General features: G+C 46.3%; 1 protein-coding gene across 11 annotated transcripts in view; it reads left to right on the top strand.

Annotated features, from left to right (window-relative positions):
• The window catches only part of CACNA1B (calcium voltage-gated channel subunit alpha1 B), a 294,097-nt gene that overhangs the window by 162,610 nt on the left and 114,974 nt on the right, over positions 1-16,513 (top strand). For all 11 annotated transcript variants that reach the window (XM_088177578.1, XM_088177577.1, XM_088177583.1 and 8 more), the window contains 2 exons: positions 1,699-1,908; positions 10,937-11,049. In XM_088177578.1, coding sequence (XP_088033704.1) covers positions 1,699-1,908; positions 10,937-11,049 — 323 coding nt within the window. The remainder of the gene's footprint in view (positions 1-1,698; positions 1,909-10,936; positions 11,050-16,513) is intronic.

Here is a 16,513-nt window from a genome sequence, read left to right as displayed (position 1 = left end):
GTACAAGCACCTTGATGAGCTTTATAACTGCAGTAGAAATCTCTGTAGTGGTAAACACTTCCCAGGCTCTTCTCTGCAGTTGTTCTTAGCCTTTATTCTTTTCTTTCCACTCCCACTGGCTTCACACCCTCTGTGCTGTACCAGGCACAGGGTGCTGCCTTGATTCCCAGACACCAAAGCCCAGAGAAGATGTTTCCCATGTTAGAGCAGTTTAAATATCACTGCTTTGCCTTTCTGGAAGATCAGCAGAGAGGAATGAGGGCAGCACTGTTCCTTTTCCAGGCTGGGAGCACAGAGGGGCTTGGATATCTGAGAACTCTGTGGCTGCCAAGGAGTGCTGTGATATGAAGCAGCCTAAATCCCAACCTGTGGCTTTTCTTGTTGTCTTAAAGCAGAGGAGAAGCACTGTGATTTCTTCTCTTCCAAACTGCCAAAGGCAGGATTTTCAAACCAACAGAAGAACAAACTGATTTTTTCAGCGAGGAGTTTGTTCAAAGCCTGGCCAAGCCAGCTCTGCTTTTGGAGGTGCTGGTGGATGGCCAGAAATGTGAAATGGAGCAGAGAGCTCACTTTCCATGGGGGAACATCGCACTTGTGTGGGGCTGTGAGGCTTGGAGAGCCCGCTGCTGCCACATCTGCATGCCTCATCCTTTCTCTGGCTGCTGTGGTTGATGTTGCAGGATGAGGCTGGGTGAGATTCCCACCCTTCCCAAGTGCTGACATGGAGGTGATCACACTCCGAGGTTTTGGCTGCTGAAGGCAGAACTCTTTGTTCATGTCACTGAGCCCAGGAGAGTCACCTGCTGCAGGACAGGACGAGGACATGTCCTGCTCATCCTGCTGAGTGCTCCACCCCAGCATGGGGAAGGGCAGTAATGATCTCTTGTCACAAACCAGTGGCACAGGCAGTGGCCAGCCTGGCACAGTCACCATTTCCCCTGCTTGCAGCAGCTTCTGTGGATGCTGCAGAGGAGCCCCAAGGGGTCCATGTGTTTATTCCCTTTTTCCTGATTTCTCCTGCCTCAGCACTGGCTGGAGATTGCCTTTTCATCTGAGCAGTGCCTCTACCCCGTGGGGAGAGCTGACATCAGGAATCATTTCTTCCATCAGCTTCCTATTGTTGAAACACTTGACTCTTTGCCAGGGTTTCGGCCTGGAGTGGAAATGGAGCTGATAGAGGCAGAATTGAGACAAATGAGTGGCTGTGCCCAAAATCTGGTGCATGGAGGCAGACTGAGCGCTCTGCTGAGGAAATACCTGAGGCTGGAGAGTAAAATAAGGAGAATTCACTCCATTCCAGAGTAACTGGTCCTCGGAGCAGGGAAAATAGGGACCAGCTTTCCTGTTGCACCTACCCAGCTCCACGAGGACGTGCTGCACACCGAGGGCAGAAATACCCTGTGCCCACTGCCCTCTGTCCCTGCCAGCCAGGAAAAAGTGCTGAGTGAAACTGTGACAGTCAGAATTGCTTTGGAAGCCCGGTTTAGATGGTGGAGCTGGGCATTGATCCATGGAGTTGAAAACCCATGAGCCTTCATCCCTCATTACAAGCGAGCCGCCCTTGCTCAGCCCATTCTCAACATTCCCGGCTTCCTGCTGAGCTGTCGCTGGTGCTTGGAGAGGCTCTGTGTGCCCAGGAACCCCCTGCAGCCTTTTCCCTGCCGGGATGGGCTGTGGTGACTCTTCTTTCTGTCCCAGGGTCTCCCTTTGCCCGTGCCAGTTTGAAGAGTGGCAAGAACGAGAGCTCGTCCTACTTCAGGAGGAAAGAGAAGATGTTCCGCTTCTTCATCCGCCGCATGGTGAAGGCTCAGAGCTTCTACTGGGTGGTGCTCTGCGTGGTGGCCCTCAACACCCTGTGTGTGGCCATGGTGCACTATGACCAGCCTGAGAAGCTGACCACTGCTCTCTGTGAGTACTGGCCACTGCTGTTCCCTTCACAGCTCTGGTGTTTCTGACCCTGCAGTGCCGTGGTCCCGGCTCACAGCTTCCCTCCCAGCTTGCTTCTCCTGCCTCACCGGCCCTGCAATCCCAGAATCACAGGTTTGGGTGGGAAGGGAGCTTAAAGCTCAGCTTATTCTTCCCACTGTGCAGGGATACCTCCCACTAGACCCTGTCCAGCCTGGCCTTGGACACTGCCAGAGATCCAGGGGCAGCCACAGCTCCTCTGGGAATTCCATCCAATCCCTCCCCGTCCTCACAGGGAACAATTCTTTCCCAATATCCCATCTATCCCTGCCTCTGGCAGTGGGAGGCCATTCCCCTTGTCCTGGCACTCCAGGCCCTTGTAAATTGTCTCTCTTTATCTTTCCTGTCAGCCCCTTCAGGTCCTGGAAGGCCACTTTAGGTCATCTCAAAGCTCCCCTTCTCCAGACTGAACAATTCCAATTCTCTTTCAAATCTTATTTCAAATTATCCAATCATACAATTCAGAAATAATCAACCAGGCTATTAGTTTGAGAGAGGAATGTTATCCTAAAGGTTATTGCAAAGCTGAGATTCATTCAGGTGTAAAGCCTGGAGCAGGGCAGGAGGAATTGTCCTGGAATGGGGCAGGAGAAGGAATTGTCCTGGGATGGGGCAGGAGGAGGAATTGTCCTGGGATGGGGCAGGAGGAGGAATTGTCCTGGAGCAGGGCTGGAGGAATTGTCCTGGGATGGGGCAGGAGGAGGAATTGTCCTGGAATGAGGCTGGAGGAATTGTCCTGGAGCGGGGCAGGAGGAATTGTCCTGGAGCAGGATGCACAAAAGGAAGGGCAGTGGTGCCTGGGAAAAGCAGGATTGTCTGGCTAACCTGCAGAGAACTGCAAATCTGTGTCCCTTCTGCAGCTGATCTGCACCCATGGGTGATTCCTGCTGGGGACACACTCAGAGCTCTGCCAGCTCTGATATTCCCAGGACAGAGCAGGTGGAATGGCCTGTGAGATAAAAATCCTGCCAGTGCAATCAGGCACTGTCCCACACACATGCTGTGATTCCTTTCAAAGGTTGCAACTTCACAGCTCCTTTTCCTCCCTGATTGGGGTGTGGTGACATGGGATGGGTGCCACGGTGCCCTCCTGTGACATTAAGTGACAGAAATAATCCTAGAGGGATGATTATCCTCTATTTTATCCTAGATTTTATTTTAGCTGCTTCCTGTGGTCGCCTGGTTTAGCTCAGAGTCTAGAAGTGCTTGTGAAATAGGAGTTTTGGGTTTTTAAATTGCTCTGATGAATGGTGTTTCCCTGAGGTCACATACTCACTCACAAAGCTTGGTTCTAAAAAAATGTGGAAGGTGAGGGATGGAGCTTTTTTGTTTATTTTAATGAAGTTTGGAGGTTGGGTCTCCTAGAGCTGGAAAACTAGAAATTCCTGCTGCTGATAGTGCACATTTTTCCTTCTGAAGGGATGGGATGGGGTTTGTTCCTGGAAGGCAAAGCCATTCCTTTGGCCATTTCTGACCCTATAAAATGGTCAGGAACAAATCTGCTGATCAGCACTTGACCAGCTGAAAATTTCAGTAAAACTTCTGAAAAAGCAAACAGAAGGCTGGGAAAAAATCTCAAATACTTCCAACAGTCTGAACAATATTGGCTTAGATCTTTAAAGATCCTTGTCTACCTAATTTGCCTTGATTTCTCTATAAATTAGATACTTAAATATTTCTTGCCTCAGATCCTCAGGTCTTACCTTATTACAAGGAAGGCAAACTTTTGAAGTTTTTTTTTATTAGACCTAAGAGGTCAGGAATACTGACTGCTCTGACATCAAAAGCTCCTTATTAATATTTGTTGAAATATTTAATGCCACCAGGTAATGGAGCTCTAATGAGACATGGATAATAAGGACAGAAATTTCTTTCAAGTTTCTTTTCTTTGGCAAGATTTCAACTGAAAAGGGAGACAGGCCATACAGAGAAGTCACTCTTGCTTATTCATTACCTCAATTTACCAGAGAAAATAATAAGCTAGATTGGCAAGGTAATTAAAAGTTTGAGGATTAGGATTTCCTCTGGAATTAGGCCTAAATGTTTAGGAAACAAACCCCATACTTGAAATCTTTCAACTCAAAAAAATGTTTCAGATTTACAAGACTCAGTTTAGGGAGCACCTTATGCAGTGACTTTTCCAAGGGAAGAAATCCAGAAACTTCTTTGTGTTCCAGTGAGGGCTGGAAGGGCTGGTTCTGTCTCTTGGAATTAAAAATTCACCTCCAGCTGGGAAACTTAGTTGAGACAGAGGCCACAAATTAGATTTCCAATCTATGGAAGTCTTTGAAGACAAAAAATAGGGAATATGTTGGAATTAGGGATGGATCCATTTTTCAGGAACTCTGCATTTGTCCATAATGTCAGTTAGTGTCAGAAGCACTTGGGCTGCAAGTTTGAATTTCTTGGTGTAGAAAGAAATCCCAGATCCTCACTGAGCTGGGACTGGAGGATCCCACTGCCTTACATTTAATGGAAGAGGCAAAAAAGCATCAAAAATTGGGATTTCTTGGGGATTAAATTCTCAGCATCCTCCCAGCCTTTGCACCATCACACTGCCCTTTGTCAATAGGGAAACACCCGGACAGGGGTTCCACAAATCATCCCCTGAAAGAAATCTCAGAATGGGGCAGGGAAGGGACCTGAGAGGGTCACCTGGAGCCACCTCCCTGCTCCATCCCAAGGCACAGGATTGTGCCCAGATGTGTCTGGAATATCCCCTGGGAGGAGACTCCACACCCTCCTGAGCTACTTGTTCACCTCACAGGGAAGAAATTCCTGGGCTCAGCTCCTGCCTGCTCTGCTTGTCCCATTGCTGGGCCCTGCTCTGAGCCCCCCCTGCAGATATTTGGATAAGATTCCCCTCAATCAGCTCCTTCTGAGGCTGAACAGCCCCAGCTCTCTCAGCCTTGTCCTCATGAGAGATGCTCCAGTCCCCTCAGCATCTTTGTCACCCTTCATCCAGGAGCTCCGTGCATTTCTGGGGTATTAAACCCTGCTGGCATTGGGGAGGGGCAGCCCAGTGTGGGCCACAGAAAAAAAAACCAGGTTATCCAGAAATAGGGAAAGGTTTTGTGGGTGATCACGTTGGGATTTTAGACAGGGTGGTACAAGATTGGTCATTGTGACAATGAGAATAAAAATCAGAGATCCCAGCCTGGTTTGGGTTGGAAGGGACCTTAAATCCCATCTTGTCCCACCCCTGCCATGGCAGGGACCCCTCCCACTGTCCCAGGCTGCTCCAGCCCCAATGTCCAACCTGGCCTTGGGCACTGCCAGGGATCCAGGGGCAGCCACAGCTGCTCTGGGCACCCTGTGCCAGGGCCTGCCCACCCTGCCAGGGAACAATTCCTGCCCAATATCCCAACTAAATCTCTCCATGAGTGGTCATCATGGAAATTCCAGCCTACACCAGACAATTTTTGTTTGTTGTGAGGTTTCAGGGAGTTTTTATTTGTTTGTTTTGGGGTTTGTTTTATTTTTTTAAGATGGTTTTCTCCAAGAGAAGAAGCAGAGGCTCTGTGGGCTCCTTTTGGGGATGATTGCTCTGGTCAGAAACCTATTTTAGTGTGATTTTTGAACAAAAAACTTTGGAGAATTGTCCTGAAAAGCCCTACAAGTTCAACCTCTTAAATTCCAAATCTCCCATACCTCCAAACCCTCCCGAATTCCAGGCTGAGGAGCTGTGGGCCTGTATTCACACCTGGCTGTGCATTGGGGATCACCTAAACCTTTGTACCCCGGTCCTGGGGCATGGCAGAGTTTTCTTAGCTCACATTTCCACAAATCCCTAATGTGAGTGCAGGGAATGCTTGGTGCCCTAAGGACTTTGCTGGTGGTTTTGGTGTTGCAGTGATGGCCAGACTGGACGTGTCCCCTCACTCCTGCCTGGAGCACAAACATCTGGGAAGGAGCCCAGCTGGGGCTGAGCCCTCCAGGAATTCTCCTGGAAATCCCTGTTCTGCCCAAGATTTGTGCACAAATCCATTAGACAGAGGCAGAACGAGACAGCACAAAACCAGGGGATTTGAAAGAGCTCCTGGAAATACTTGGCAAAATCCTTTAACTGGGGGAGTGACAGAGTTTAAAAATGGCTTAAAAGTTAATCCATGATGAGGGAACATCACATCCTGCAGAGGAGCAGGACCTGGCTGGTGTGATGCAGAGCAAGAGAGAAATCAAAAATTCTGCTGATGTTGTTTCAGGGAAGGTGCTTAGGAATGAACTTTAGGAATGAGGAGACTTTTTGTGAAGTGTAGCAGCAGGAGAGGAGCAGGGGAAAGCCTGGGAGGATCTGCTAAACCCTGCAACTCTACCCAGGCACCTCTAATTCAATTATACCTGTCCCTCTGGGGAGAAGTTTAATTACATTACAAATTAATTTTACTTAAAGAACAGTTGGTAAAAGCCTACGGGTCTGCATTGATTTATTTTTCCCTTGGTCTTTTCTTTTAACTTTTCTGTTTTGAATTGTTCTGAGTAGCTTTCTCTGCTTGATGCTCCATATCTCTACAAGTGCTTTGGAAAAAAAGGACTGCAGGAGCTTTGGAGAGAGGCTGGGGATTTCTTTAGCCTTATTGAAAGAACTGATGAGGAATTCTTTGAATTCTTGTGGTATGATTAATAACAGGCCATCCTTCATGCCCCTGTAATTATCCTCAAATTCAATCAGAGATCCTCCTTCTCTGGATGGAAAAGACTCCAGGGCCAAATAAGATTTTTCTCGTGCTGCAGATGGACACTGCTCACTGAAGCACAGAACTTTGGTTAAATAAGCTGCAGTTGTCTATAAAAGAATATATTTCATGCATGTATTTAATGATTTTATTATCATCTCTTCATGTTCATTTCCACCACTGCCAACATTGTGAGAAAGAAGAGATTTCTGTCAGGAATCAGCTCTGGAATGGCATCACTGAGGTCTGGTAGATGAATTTTCAATGGAGGGCCCCTCAGAAGGGGCAGGCTCTGGGGCAGAGCAGGAGGCTCCAGGGCTGGGGCTGGGGCTGGGCTCCTCTTGCTCTGCCTGAAGCTGTGGGATAAAGCTGGGGCAGAGCTCTCTGGAGCTGTGGGATGGGGTTTAGGGACTGTGGGGATGAGGTTTCAGCACTGGATCACTGAAGTTTCACTTGCCCTTCCCAAAACTCTCTTCTTTGTCCACTGAATCCTGCAGGGATCCTTCCTGCCTCCTTAATCTGTCTAGGTCTAAACCCCAAATCCACAATGTCTCCTTTCTGATAAATCCAGATTTGACTGGAGTTTGTTCAGTTATTTGAACACAGCATCTGATCCATTGTGGCCTGAGAGCCTCTTCCCTGCCCGGTGCTGAACCTCATGTTTGGGGCAATTTTACCTTTTTTTGGTGCTGTTGTTGCCTTTGAAGTCAAGACCCAGCTCCCCCTGGATATCAATATGCAGCATGTGCAAGGAGAAGGCTTTCTGGAGCATTTTTATTTCTGTCTGCTGAGCATTTCACATCTGCTTGGGCTAAAAGGGGGAAGTTTTGCCCAGCTGAGGTTCTCCTGCTCAGTTTAATGTGAAAGGAGAATGAGGAGAGGGAAGTGTCAGGCTCAGCACCTACTTCTGATGGCATTGGATTTGGAGATGGGGCAGAAATTGATTTAATTCACTGTGATTGACAAAAAGGAGCTGGTAACTCTAATTAGGAACCTAATTCAAAGGTGTGGGGTGAAGGGATGCTTGCATGGCCTTTGCCAAGAGCACAGCTTGGAAATGAAATAAAAGTGTTTGTATCAAACTTTTCCTCCTTAAATCACATCACGAAATGCTTCTGAGTAAGGCAAATGAAATTAGGTGAGGTTTGAATACCAGGAGGCCCAAACAGCAAAATTGCATTTTCAATTATTTAGGCATGGCCTTCTCAGAAGAAATCGTGTGTTGGATGCAGCAGCCTCTCCATGGAGCCAATTCCTTCTGCTCGAGGAGTTCAGGGTCTGAATTTCCCTTCCCTCCATCCCAGCCTCACTGGGCTGTGATTTGGAGCATCTGGTACCTGCTGAGACACAGCTCTTGCTGCCAGTTCTGGGCTCTGCTCTGGAATTCATCAGCTGGGAAAGGCCAAGGGTGGCTCTTGCAAGAGCAGCAGAAGGAAGTTGGTTTTTAGATGCTCTGAGTTTTAAACATTTCCCGGCTTCCCTTTTAAAAAAATTTAATATAATCAAATATTTCTTGATTCTCTTTTGCCACTTTCTAGCTTTTTTTTTTTTTTTTTTCTGGTGTGACAGTCTGGATTTGCAGGATGTGTCAGTCTGATGGTGACACCTTTGCACTCATGATACCCGGGGTGTGTTCACTGCTGGAGCAGTGACTGAACATTAATCCTTGGTTCCTTCCTCCTTTATTTCTCTTTTGGGATGATGGTAATTGTCTTGGCAAAGTGTCCCGAGGTCTATTGGTCAAATTTGCAGTTAAAAACACTACTGAGGAGTTTTGTTGTTGTGTGGAAGAATCTGGAGGGCACCTGAGGTGTGACTTGGACAGGTGAGGCTGGGGCAGAGCTGAGGGGATGAGAATGTCCCTGCTGGATGTGCACGGATTCCTGGAGGAGCCACAACCTCTCCCTGTGGTTTTATCAGCTGATCTAACAAGGTTTCACAGCTCTGGCTGGATGTCAACCCTTGGGGTAGGGAGAACACCTGGAAGTCATTCCAGTGAGCAGCATCTGCTGAGTGTGGAACCAAAGTCCCTCTCCAGCTCTCCTGGAGCCCCTTCAGGCCCTGGCAGGGGCTCTGAGCTCTCCCTGGATCCTTCTCCTCTCCAGGTGAGCACCCCCAGCTCTCCCAGCCCGGCTCCAGAGCAGAGGGGCTCCAGCCCTGGGAGCAGCTCCAGGTTTGCTCTGGACTTGTTCCAGCAGCTCCTGCTGGTCCCAGAGCTGGGGCAGCTCTGCAGGTGGAAGGTCAGATGGATTGCCAGGAAAATGATGGATAGCTCCTTCCTCTGGGGTCCTTGGTGCTGGACACAGCAGTTTCCCCCCCGAGTCCTTGCAGCTCCTGTCAGCAGGGAAAGCTGCAGCTGGGTCAGGTGTGAAGAGGCTTCAGGTGAGAGGGAGTTGTGTGTGCTGCCCCTGTGCCCCTGCTCTTCCCTGAGCACCGAGATCCAGAGGGTGGAGCCTGCTCCTGCTGGGGAAAAGGCTGTGGATCTCAGATTTTGTCATCTTATTCCTCAGTTGGGAACACATTGTCCTTGAGAGTCTCCTTTAATGATCTTGTTCCTGTTTTCAAGGAGAGCAGGTCACGTGGGATAATTAATACTCTGAAATTTCCTCCCCTTTTGCAAATGTTGGCACAGGTGTCCTTGCAGGCTCCTCACTAAGGTGTTAATAAAGCCTCTCTCATCTCGTTATTGCTTCCTGGATTTCAGGGAACTTTATGCCCATGGTGTTCCATGACTGCCTTTCATTTAAAATTCAAAATTTAAAACCCCTCTTTATTTTTGGGTAATTGAAGTTGCGTTTTTCAAGGCATTTCCAAAGACACCCAGAATGGAGCTGGGCCAGCTCTGCTCATTCCCTATGGATGTGCCAGGCTGGGAATGGAAATCCAGGCAGGTGGGAAGGACCCTCCTTCCCTGTTCTGTCTCTCCCCACACTCAGCTGAAGCTGCAGCTTGCAGGAGGTCAGAGAATGATGGAATCACAGAATATCCTGAGCTGGAAGTGACCCACCAGGATCCCCCAGCCCAGCCCCTGTCCCTGCCCAAACCCCCCAACAATCCCAGCCTGTCCATCCCTGGCAGCGCTGTCCAAACGCTCCTGGAGCTCTGGCAGCCTCGGGGCCGTGCCCATTCCCTGGGGAGCCTGGGCAGTGCCCAGCACCCTCTGGGGGAAGAACCTTGCCCTGAGCTCCAGCCTGAGCCTGCCCTGGCCCAGCTCCAGCCGTTCCCTGGCTCCTGTCCCTGTCCCAGAGCAGAGCCTGGAGCTGCCCCAAAGTGCAAAGCACCTGAATCCAGGATTATCCTGCTGAAATTTTTCCTTGCATCTGTTGCCCCTTCTCTGTCTCTGTGCACCTTTGAGTAAAGTTTGGCACCATCTCCTCTTTATCATTCCTGGAATCATAAAACTGAAATTACAGGAGACTTTCTTGTAGCATCTGTGCTGCTGCAGCCTCTGGGAACCTCCTGTGCTGCACTAAACAAGGTGATTAATCCCCACCTTTTGAGGTTTGATTCTTTTCCTCATCTTTTCTCCAGAGAGCTTTGCCTTCTGCTGTTTGGACTTTCTTGGTAGTGTAGGTGGTTTTTCACTCTTGCTGTTGCTTATTGGCCTCCAGATCCAAACTTAAAATGCCAAAAGCAGGGTTTGCTGTAGCTTCAAGTCCTCAAAACTTGATGTGGAAATTGAAGCCTCCAGCTCTGTTCCTTCTGCCCTTTGTTTCATCATAGGTGATAAATTTTCCCATCAAAAACTTCCCAGCCTGTGATATGTGAAGGGAAAGGAAACAGAAGGGGCTCTTCCATAATTACAGGGCTATAAAGGCATAATAAAAATAAATGTGGTAACAGGAGACACAACACCTCTGAATATGAGCCCTCAGAGTCAGCACTTCTGTTGACTAGAAGGGTATTTTTATCATCAGAGGATGGTACAGAAACTTACACCCCACACCCAAAAGTTTCCATCTCTTGCAAGTACAGAAGTCCCAAAACATCTTTGCAATTAAATTTGACCTTTAAAAATATTAGATCCAGGGCTTTCCTTTGAAATTCCGTGATAGAGACAATGAGGATATTATTTAATGCTCCTGCCCCCACCCAAGAGTACAGGTGAGCATTGCCCACACAGCTCATGGGCACACAAAAGAATTGTGACAAACGGTGCCTGGCTCCTGTTTGCCATTGCTCAGGGCTTTTCTTCTGCCAGCAGGCTCTTGGTGCTGTGGGAAGAGGAACAAAAATTGCCCACATGAAGAGCTCAGCCCACCATGGATTGATTTAATCTCTTCTCCCGTTGCCAGATTTCGCAGAGTTTGTTTTCCTGGGGCTGTTCCTCACTGAGATGTCTCTGAAGATGTACGGGCTGGGGCCAAGGAATTACTTCCACTCTTCCTTCAACTGCTTTGACTTTGGGGTGAGTAACATCCAGCAGGGTGGATAACTCATGGAATGGTTTGGGGTGGATAACTCATGGAATGGTTTGGGGTGGAAGGGACCTTAAAATCATCTATTTCCAACTTCTGCCATGGGCAGGGACCCCTCCCACTGTCCCAGGGAGCCCCAATGTCCAACCTGGCCTTGGGCACTGCCAGGGATCCAGGGGCAGCCACAGCTGCTCTGGGCACCCTGTGCCAGGGCCTGCCCACCCTGCCAGGGAACAATTCCTGCCCAATATCCCATCCAGCCCTGCCCTCTGGCAGTGGGAAACCTCAACCCTGTCACTCCATGTCCTTGAGAACCCTCCCTGTGCCAGGCAAGTTTTAGGGGCTGCAAACCACCCCTTATCCAGGATTTAGGGGGTACAAACCACCCCTTATCCAGGATTTTGGGTACAAACCACCCCTTATCCAGGATTTGGGGTACAAACCACCCTTTATCCAGGATTTAGGGCTGCAAGCCCCTCTGGAGCTCCCTGAGGATGGACATTCCATCCCTGGATGGGTTGATCACTTGAGAGCTGGATTTGATCCTTGTGGGTGTCTCCCCACTCAGAATATTCCAGGATTTATGTATAAAACAAATTGCTGTGCCATGGGTTGATGAAACCTGACAGATTTCAATGTCACAGATCAGGAGCCACCAATCCCTTCCCATCCCCCAGAACCTGACTCCTCCCTTGCTGCTCCTCCAGGGCATCATCCCTTTGGTCCCAACCTCTGCTCCTAAATGCTGCTTTTTTTTTTTTCCCCCAAATCCAAGCCCTGGGAGCTCTGGGAGTGCCCTGGGGGCTCAGCCTGGCCCTGCAGCAGGGCCAGGAGATGTCACAGGCTCAGCAGATGTGGAACCATCCTTCCCACTCTGCTCCTGGGCATTTGCACCAAACAGGGAGGGGCAGACTCAATTTGAGGCAAAAGAAGCAAAAATCCACAGTTTTGTCCTCACTTTGAGTTGTTGTCACAACACTCTCCTTGTGCTTTTGAAAACCTGGGGAAAAACCACGGGATGAGTCTGGAAATCCACGGGAGTGTCTCCTGTGGGTTTTTTACACTCTCAGTATAAATCAGCAGTGAAATGCTTTGAGCTCCAGTGTAGGAGTGTGTTGGGCTTTGCACCACTAATTAGTGCTTTGTTATTAATTTTGTTTGTTTCTGTTCAGAGCCAGGATTATAAGAAAGGTGATTGAGATGGATTCTCGTATTCAGACCTGGATGTTTATTATATCTTATTTATTTTATCTTATTTATTTTATCTTATCAGAGAATTACAGAAAGCACCTCCAGCTCCTTGCTAGAAGTAGGAAAAAAAGGGCTCCAGCTGAGCCTGCTTCAAAACCTTTTAAAACCAAACACACCAATAAAATTTAACATCTATATTATTTATTATTATTTATTATTTATACTTTTGACCCAATAATAGATTCCTAAGACCCTTAGAGTGACTTTAGACTGACCAGCCACAGGTCACTGCCTGAGTTCTGTGAAGGAGAAGGAAGAGAAGAAGATGAACAAAAGAAAAGACACCACCCCAAATTCTTCAGCTTGTCCCCTGTAAAAACTTGAAATTTAAAACCCATCAACCCAGTGAAAACACACACATCTAACCCACTGCACATTTTGATTTCTAACTTATTATTCACATTTCCTAACTCATTATTCACATTTCCAAGCCTTCTCCAAGGTTCCAGCTCCAGAGCAGTGTTTTCCAAGGGGTCTGTGCCTGGAAGCACAGAAAGCTCAAAAATTCCAGATTTTTGAGATCCAACACTCCACTCGTTCTCCTCCTTTTGGAAGGGCTGGGGGATTTCATTCCCTGCAGCATCAGCACCCCTGGGTGCTCCCTGGGACATTCTGCCCCTCCCATTTCAATGAGCTGATTGAAAAACAAACAAACAAAAAAATCCAAAAAATTCCCCCCCCACATCTTCCTGCTCGTGTCACCCACTGAGCAGCCTTCACCTGGAGTCACACAGGCAGAGTGTGAAAAATGAGGTTTATTTTTATTTATTTTTATTTTAAAAAGTTTAATAAAAGAGAATAAGTGATAAACAATAAAGTAAAAGGTTATAATGGTTGAGTGTTTAGTTAAGAGTATACTTGTTTTGGAAATATTTTTTTAAATTTAGTTTGTTGTATGTTAATAGACTTATATATTTCAAAACTTTTTTTAAATTATTTTTCATCTTTTAGGAATTGTTTTACATAGTTATTTTTTTGAGGTTTTTTTAAAGAGTATGTGTGCTTTTTAGTTGTGGTTTTATTTTTTTTTATTTGGGTTGTGGTTTTTAATTTTTATAAATGGTTGGTGTTGATAGTTGGTATATCAATAGTAGGTGTTTTTATTGGGTGTTATTTAATTTAAGCAAGTAATTTACTATAAAGATTTTTTTTATTAGTTTATGTTCTTTTTAAAGAAAACTATATTTAAAAACTGTTTTAATACTACACATACAGTATTTACTTGAATATTTGCAAAAAGCCAGTATATCATATGGCAATATATAATATATACTATCTAAAGTATATAATATATAATATTTTAATAAAATCAAGAAATGAAATAAAAACATATTTATAATATAATTTATATATGTTTTATATAGATTATAAATTTATTTATATATCTATGTATTATATTATATACTATATAGTATATTATATATATTATATACTATATATCATATATTATATATTATATATTATATATCATATATTATATATCATGTATATCATATATTATATATTGTATGTTATAAATTTATTTCTATAATATTTATGTATTATATGTTATATGTTATATATTATATGCTATATGTTATATATTTTATAATAGAATATAGTAAAATAAATATAGTATAATATAATATACTATAATGTATTATAATATAATATAATATATATACAATACTATAACATATTTATATTTATATTTATATTTATATTTATATTTATATTTATATTTATATTTATATTTATATTTATATTTATATTTATATTTATATTTATATTTATTTAGTCTCCCCCTGATGAGGTGCAGCAGGGCAGTAATTCACATTGTTTCAGTGCAGAAGTGCAGGCTCAGGCTGCAGCTCAGGTGTCAATAGCAGGGCTGGCTTTGGCTGCAGCTCACAGAGCCCGGCTGTGCATGGCAATTTATTCCTGAGGAGCTATCAGCTGTAACCTGTGCTCAAAGAGCACAACTCGCCTCTCTTACCTGCAGCGGGGGCTGAGCAGGACCCACAGAGCTCACAGAATTCACTGAGCTCACAGAATTCACACAATTCACAGAGTTCACAGAATTCACAGAACTCTTCACACAATTCACACAATTCACACAATTCACACAACTCAGAATTCACAGAACTCACACAATTCATACAATTCAGAGTTCACAGAATTCACAGAACTCACTGAGTTCACAGAATTCACACAATTCACAGAATTCACACAATTCACACAATTCACACAATTCACAGAATTCACAGAACTCAGGGAAAATGAGGTTGGATTATTAGGAAAAAGTTTTTCATGGAAAGAGTGATCAAGTACTGGAATGGTCTGCCCGGGGAGGTGATGGAGTCACCACCCCTGGATGAGTTTAATAAAAGACTGGATGTGGCACTCAGTGCCATGGGTTAGTTGAGGTGTTGGGGCATGGGTTGGACTCGATGATCTTGGAGGGCTCTTCCAACCCAGTGATTCTGTGAATTCTGTGAAAATCTGGGAGTGATTCTCCCTCCATGAAGCCAAATTTCTCTGCTCCCACAAGGGAGGAGGAGCTGTTGTCACCTTCAGTGAGTGACCCTCCTAAATCCAAGGCTCTGAGCAGAGCCAATCTATTCTCTTCTTGGCCGTGACAGCAGCAAAGCTCAGGGTAAATTGAATTTGGGATTAAGTCACCCACCCGTGTCCAGCAGCCCGAGGTGTTGCACGAGGCTGTCCCAAATGTGGGGCTCTGTTTTTGGGGTGTCCTGGCAGCTGTGGTGGCTCAGAGGGTTGGGATGGGTTGTCCTCACAGCCCAAGGGACAGTCCCAGACCCAGACTGCCCATAAATCGTCCATAAATTAGGAGTGTCACTGCCTTGTGACCCAGGCAGGGTCCGTGTCCTGCACTGGCTGGGCTCTGCCCCTTTCCTTGGATCCCCGGATCCAGAATGTTCCTTCCACAACAGGACAGGGGATTTAGGATCTTGCACAGAGCAAAAGCTGAACTGAGGAAGTGCCTGAGCTCCGAGGGGTGTGCAGCCCTGGCAGGGAGCTCTTTCCCAGGAGGGAAAGCTGTTGATCTGTTGCTAATTCCTCCTCCTTCACAGAATCCATAGGGATCTCCCTCTGTCTGTGTTTGTTCCTCCCTCACCCACCTCCCAGCCCCCAGAATGAATTCAGCAAGATCACAGAGCTCTGTACCCAGTTTTGTCTGACAAACCCCGGAGATGGAACCGTGCAATGCAAAGGGTGAAAAAACAAACCAGAGCAGCACCCTGGTGCCTGGGGAGCACCGTCCCACTGGGGTCTGGTGTCAGACAGCTCCCACGAGGGGCTGCTGACAAAAATTAATTACCAGTGCCACGTGGAGGGGCTGGGGAAAGGTTTTTGCTGATTTATGAGGGATTCCCAATGGTGGTGTCAGGAAAATTAATCCACAAACACCAGAGGTTTATGTCCAAAAAAGAGACAGAGGAGTCCTTTTTGCTTTATTCAAATAAATGGGGCATTCCCCTGGGATGTCTCAGATTTTTGGAGGATGCAGCCTCCCTTTTTATCCTCTCTCTTTCCCCATTGGCTGAGGTACTTGAGAGGTACAGACTTTCTGGAATGCCTGATTCCTGAAATTCCCCTCTAATATATAACCCTCCCTTTTAATTTTTATAGAATTCGTGGTTTTTCCCCATTGCTTCTTTCATCTTTCAATATCCAGTTTCATTTACCAGCAAACCTACAGTTTGTTTGTAAAGGCAAATATTTTTTTTCCATTCATCGATCAGTGGAATCCATCCCATTGTTTCTTTTATCTCTCAGTGCTGGTTTTCTCTCCCAGCAGACCCAGGGTCGTTTGTAAAGACAAATCCAGCATTGCTCTGAGTGGGAGAGAAGTTTTAGTTCCTTCTTCTTCACATGGGAGACAGTGGAATTATTATTATCAATTATTGTGGATGTCCCTTTCCCTCTGTATTTCCTGGAAGCTCAGCGTGTGTTGCAGGACACTCAAGCAGTGCTGGAATTTTTTTTTTGTGCATGAAAGGGGCTCCCAGCGCTGCTGCCCCCATTAATCCTCCCTCCCACAGCACAGCCCAGCCGGGCTCTGGTGGTGCCAGTTCTGAGCTGGAGTTTGTGGTGTGCTCTGCCCAGCTGGGGCCCACGGGCTCTGGGAGCTCAGAACTGCTGGGTTAATGTGAATTATGCCAGCACTTGGCAGGGAAATGCCTGTTTGATCCTGTTAAC

The sequence above is a fragment of the Sturnus vulgaris genome, chromosome 22 (assembly GCF_052056855.1).
Source record: "Sturnus vulgaris isolate bStuVul1 chromosome 22, bStuVul1.hap1, whole genome shotgun sequence".
NCBI classification, from domain to species: domain Eukaryota; kingdom Metazoa; phylum Chordata; class Aves; order Passeriformes; family Sturnidae; genus Sturnus; species Sturnus vulgaris.
The sequence above is the reverse complement of the archived record's forward strand: the minus strand, read 5'-3'. Positions and strand labels throughout refer to the sequence as shown.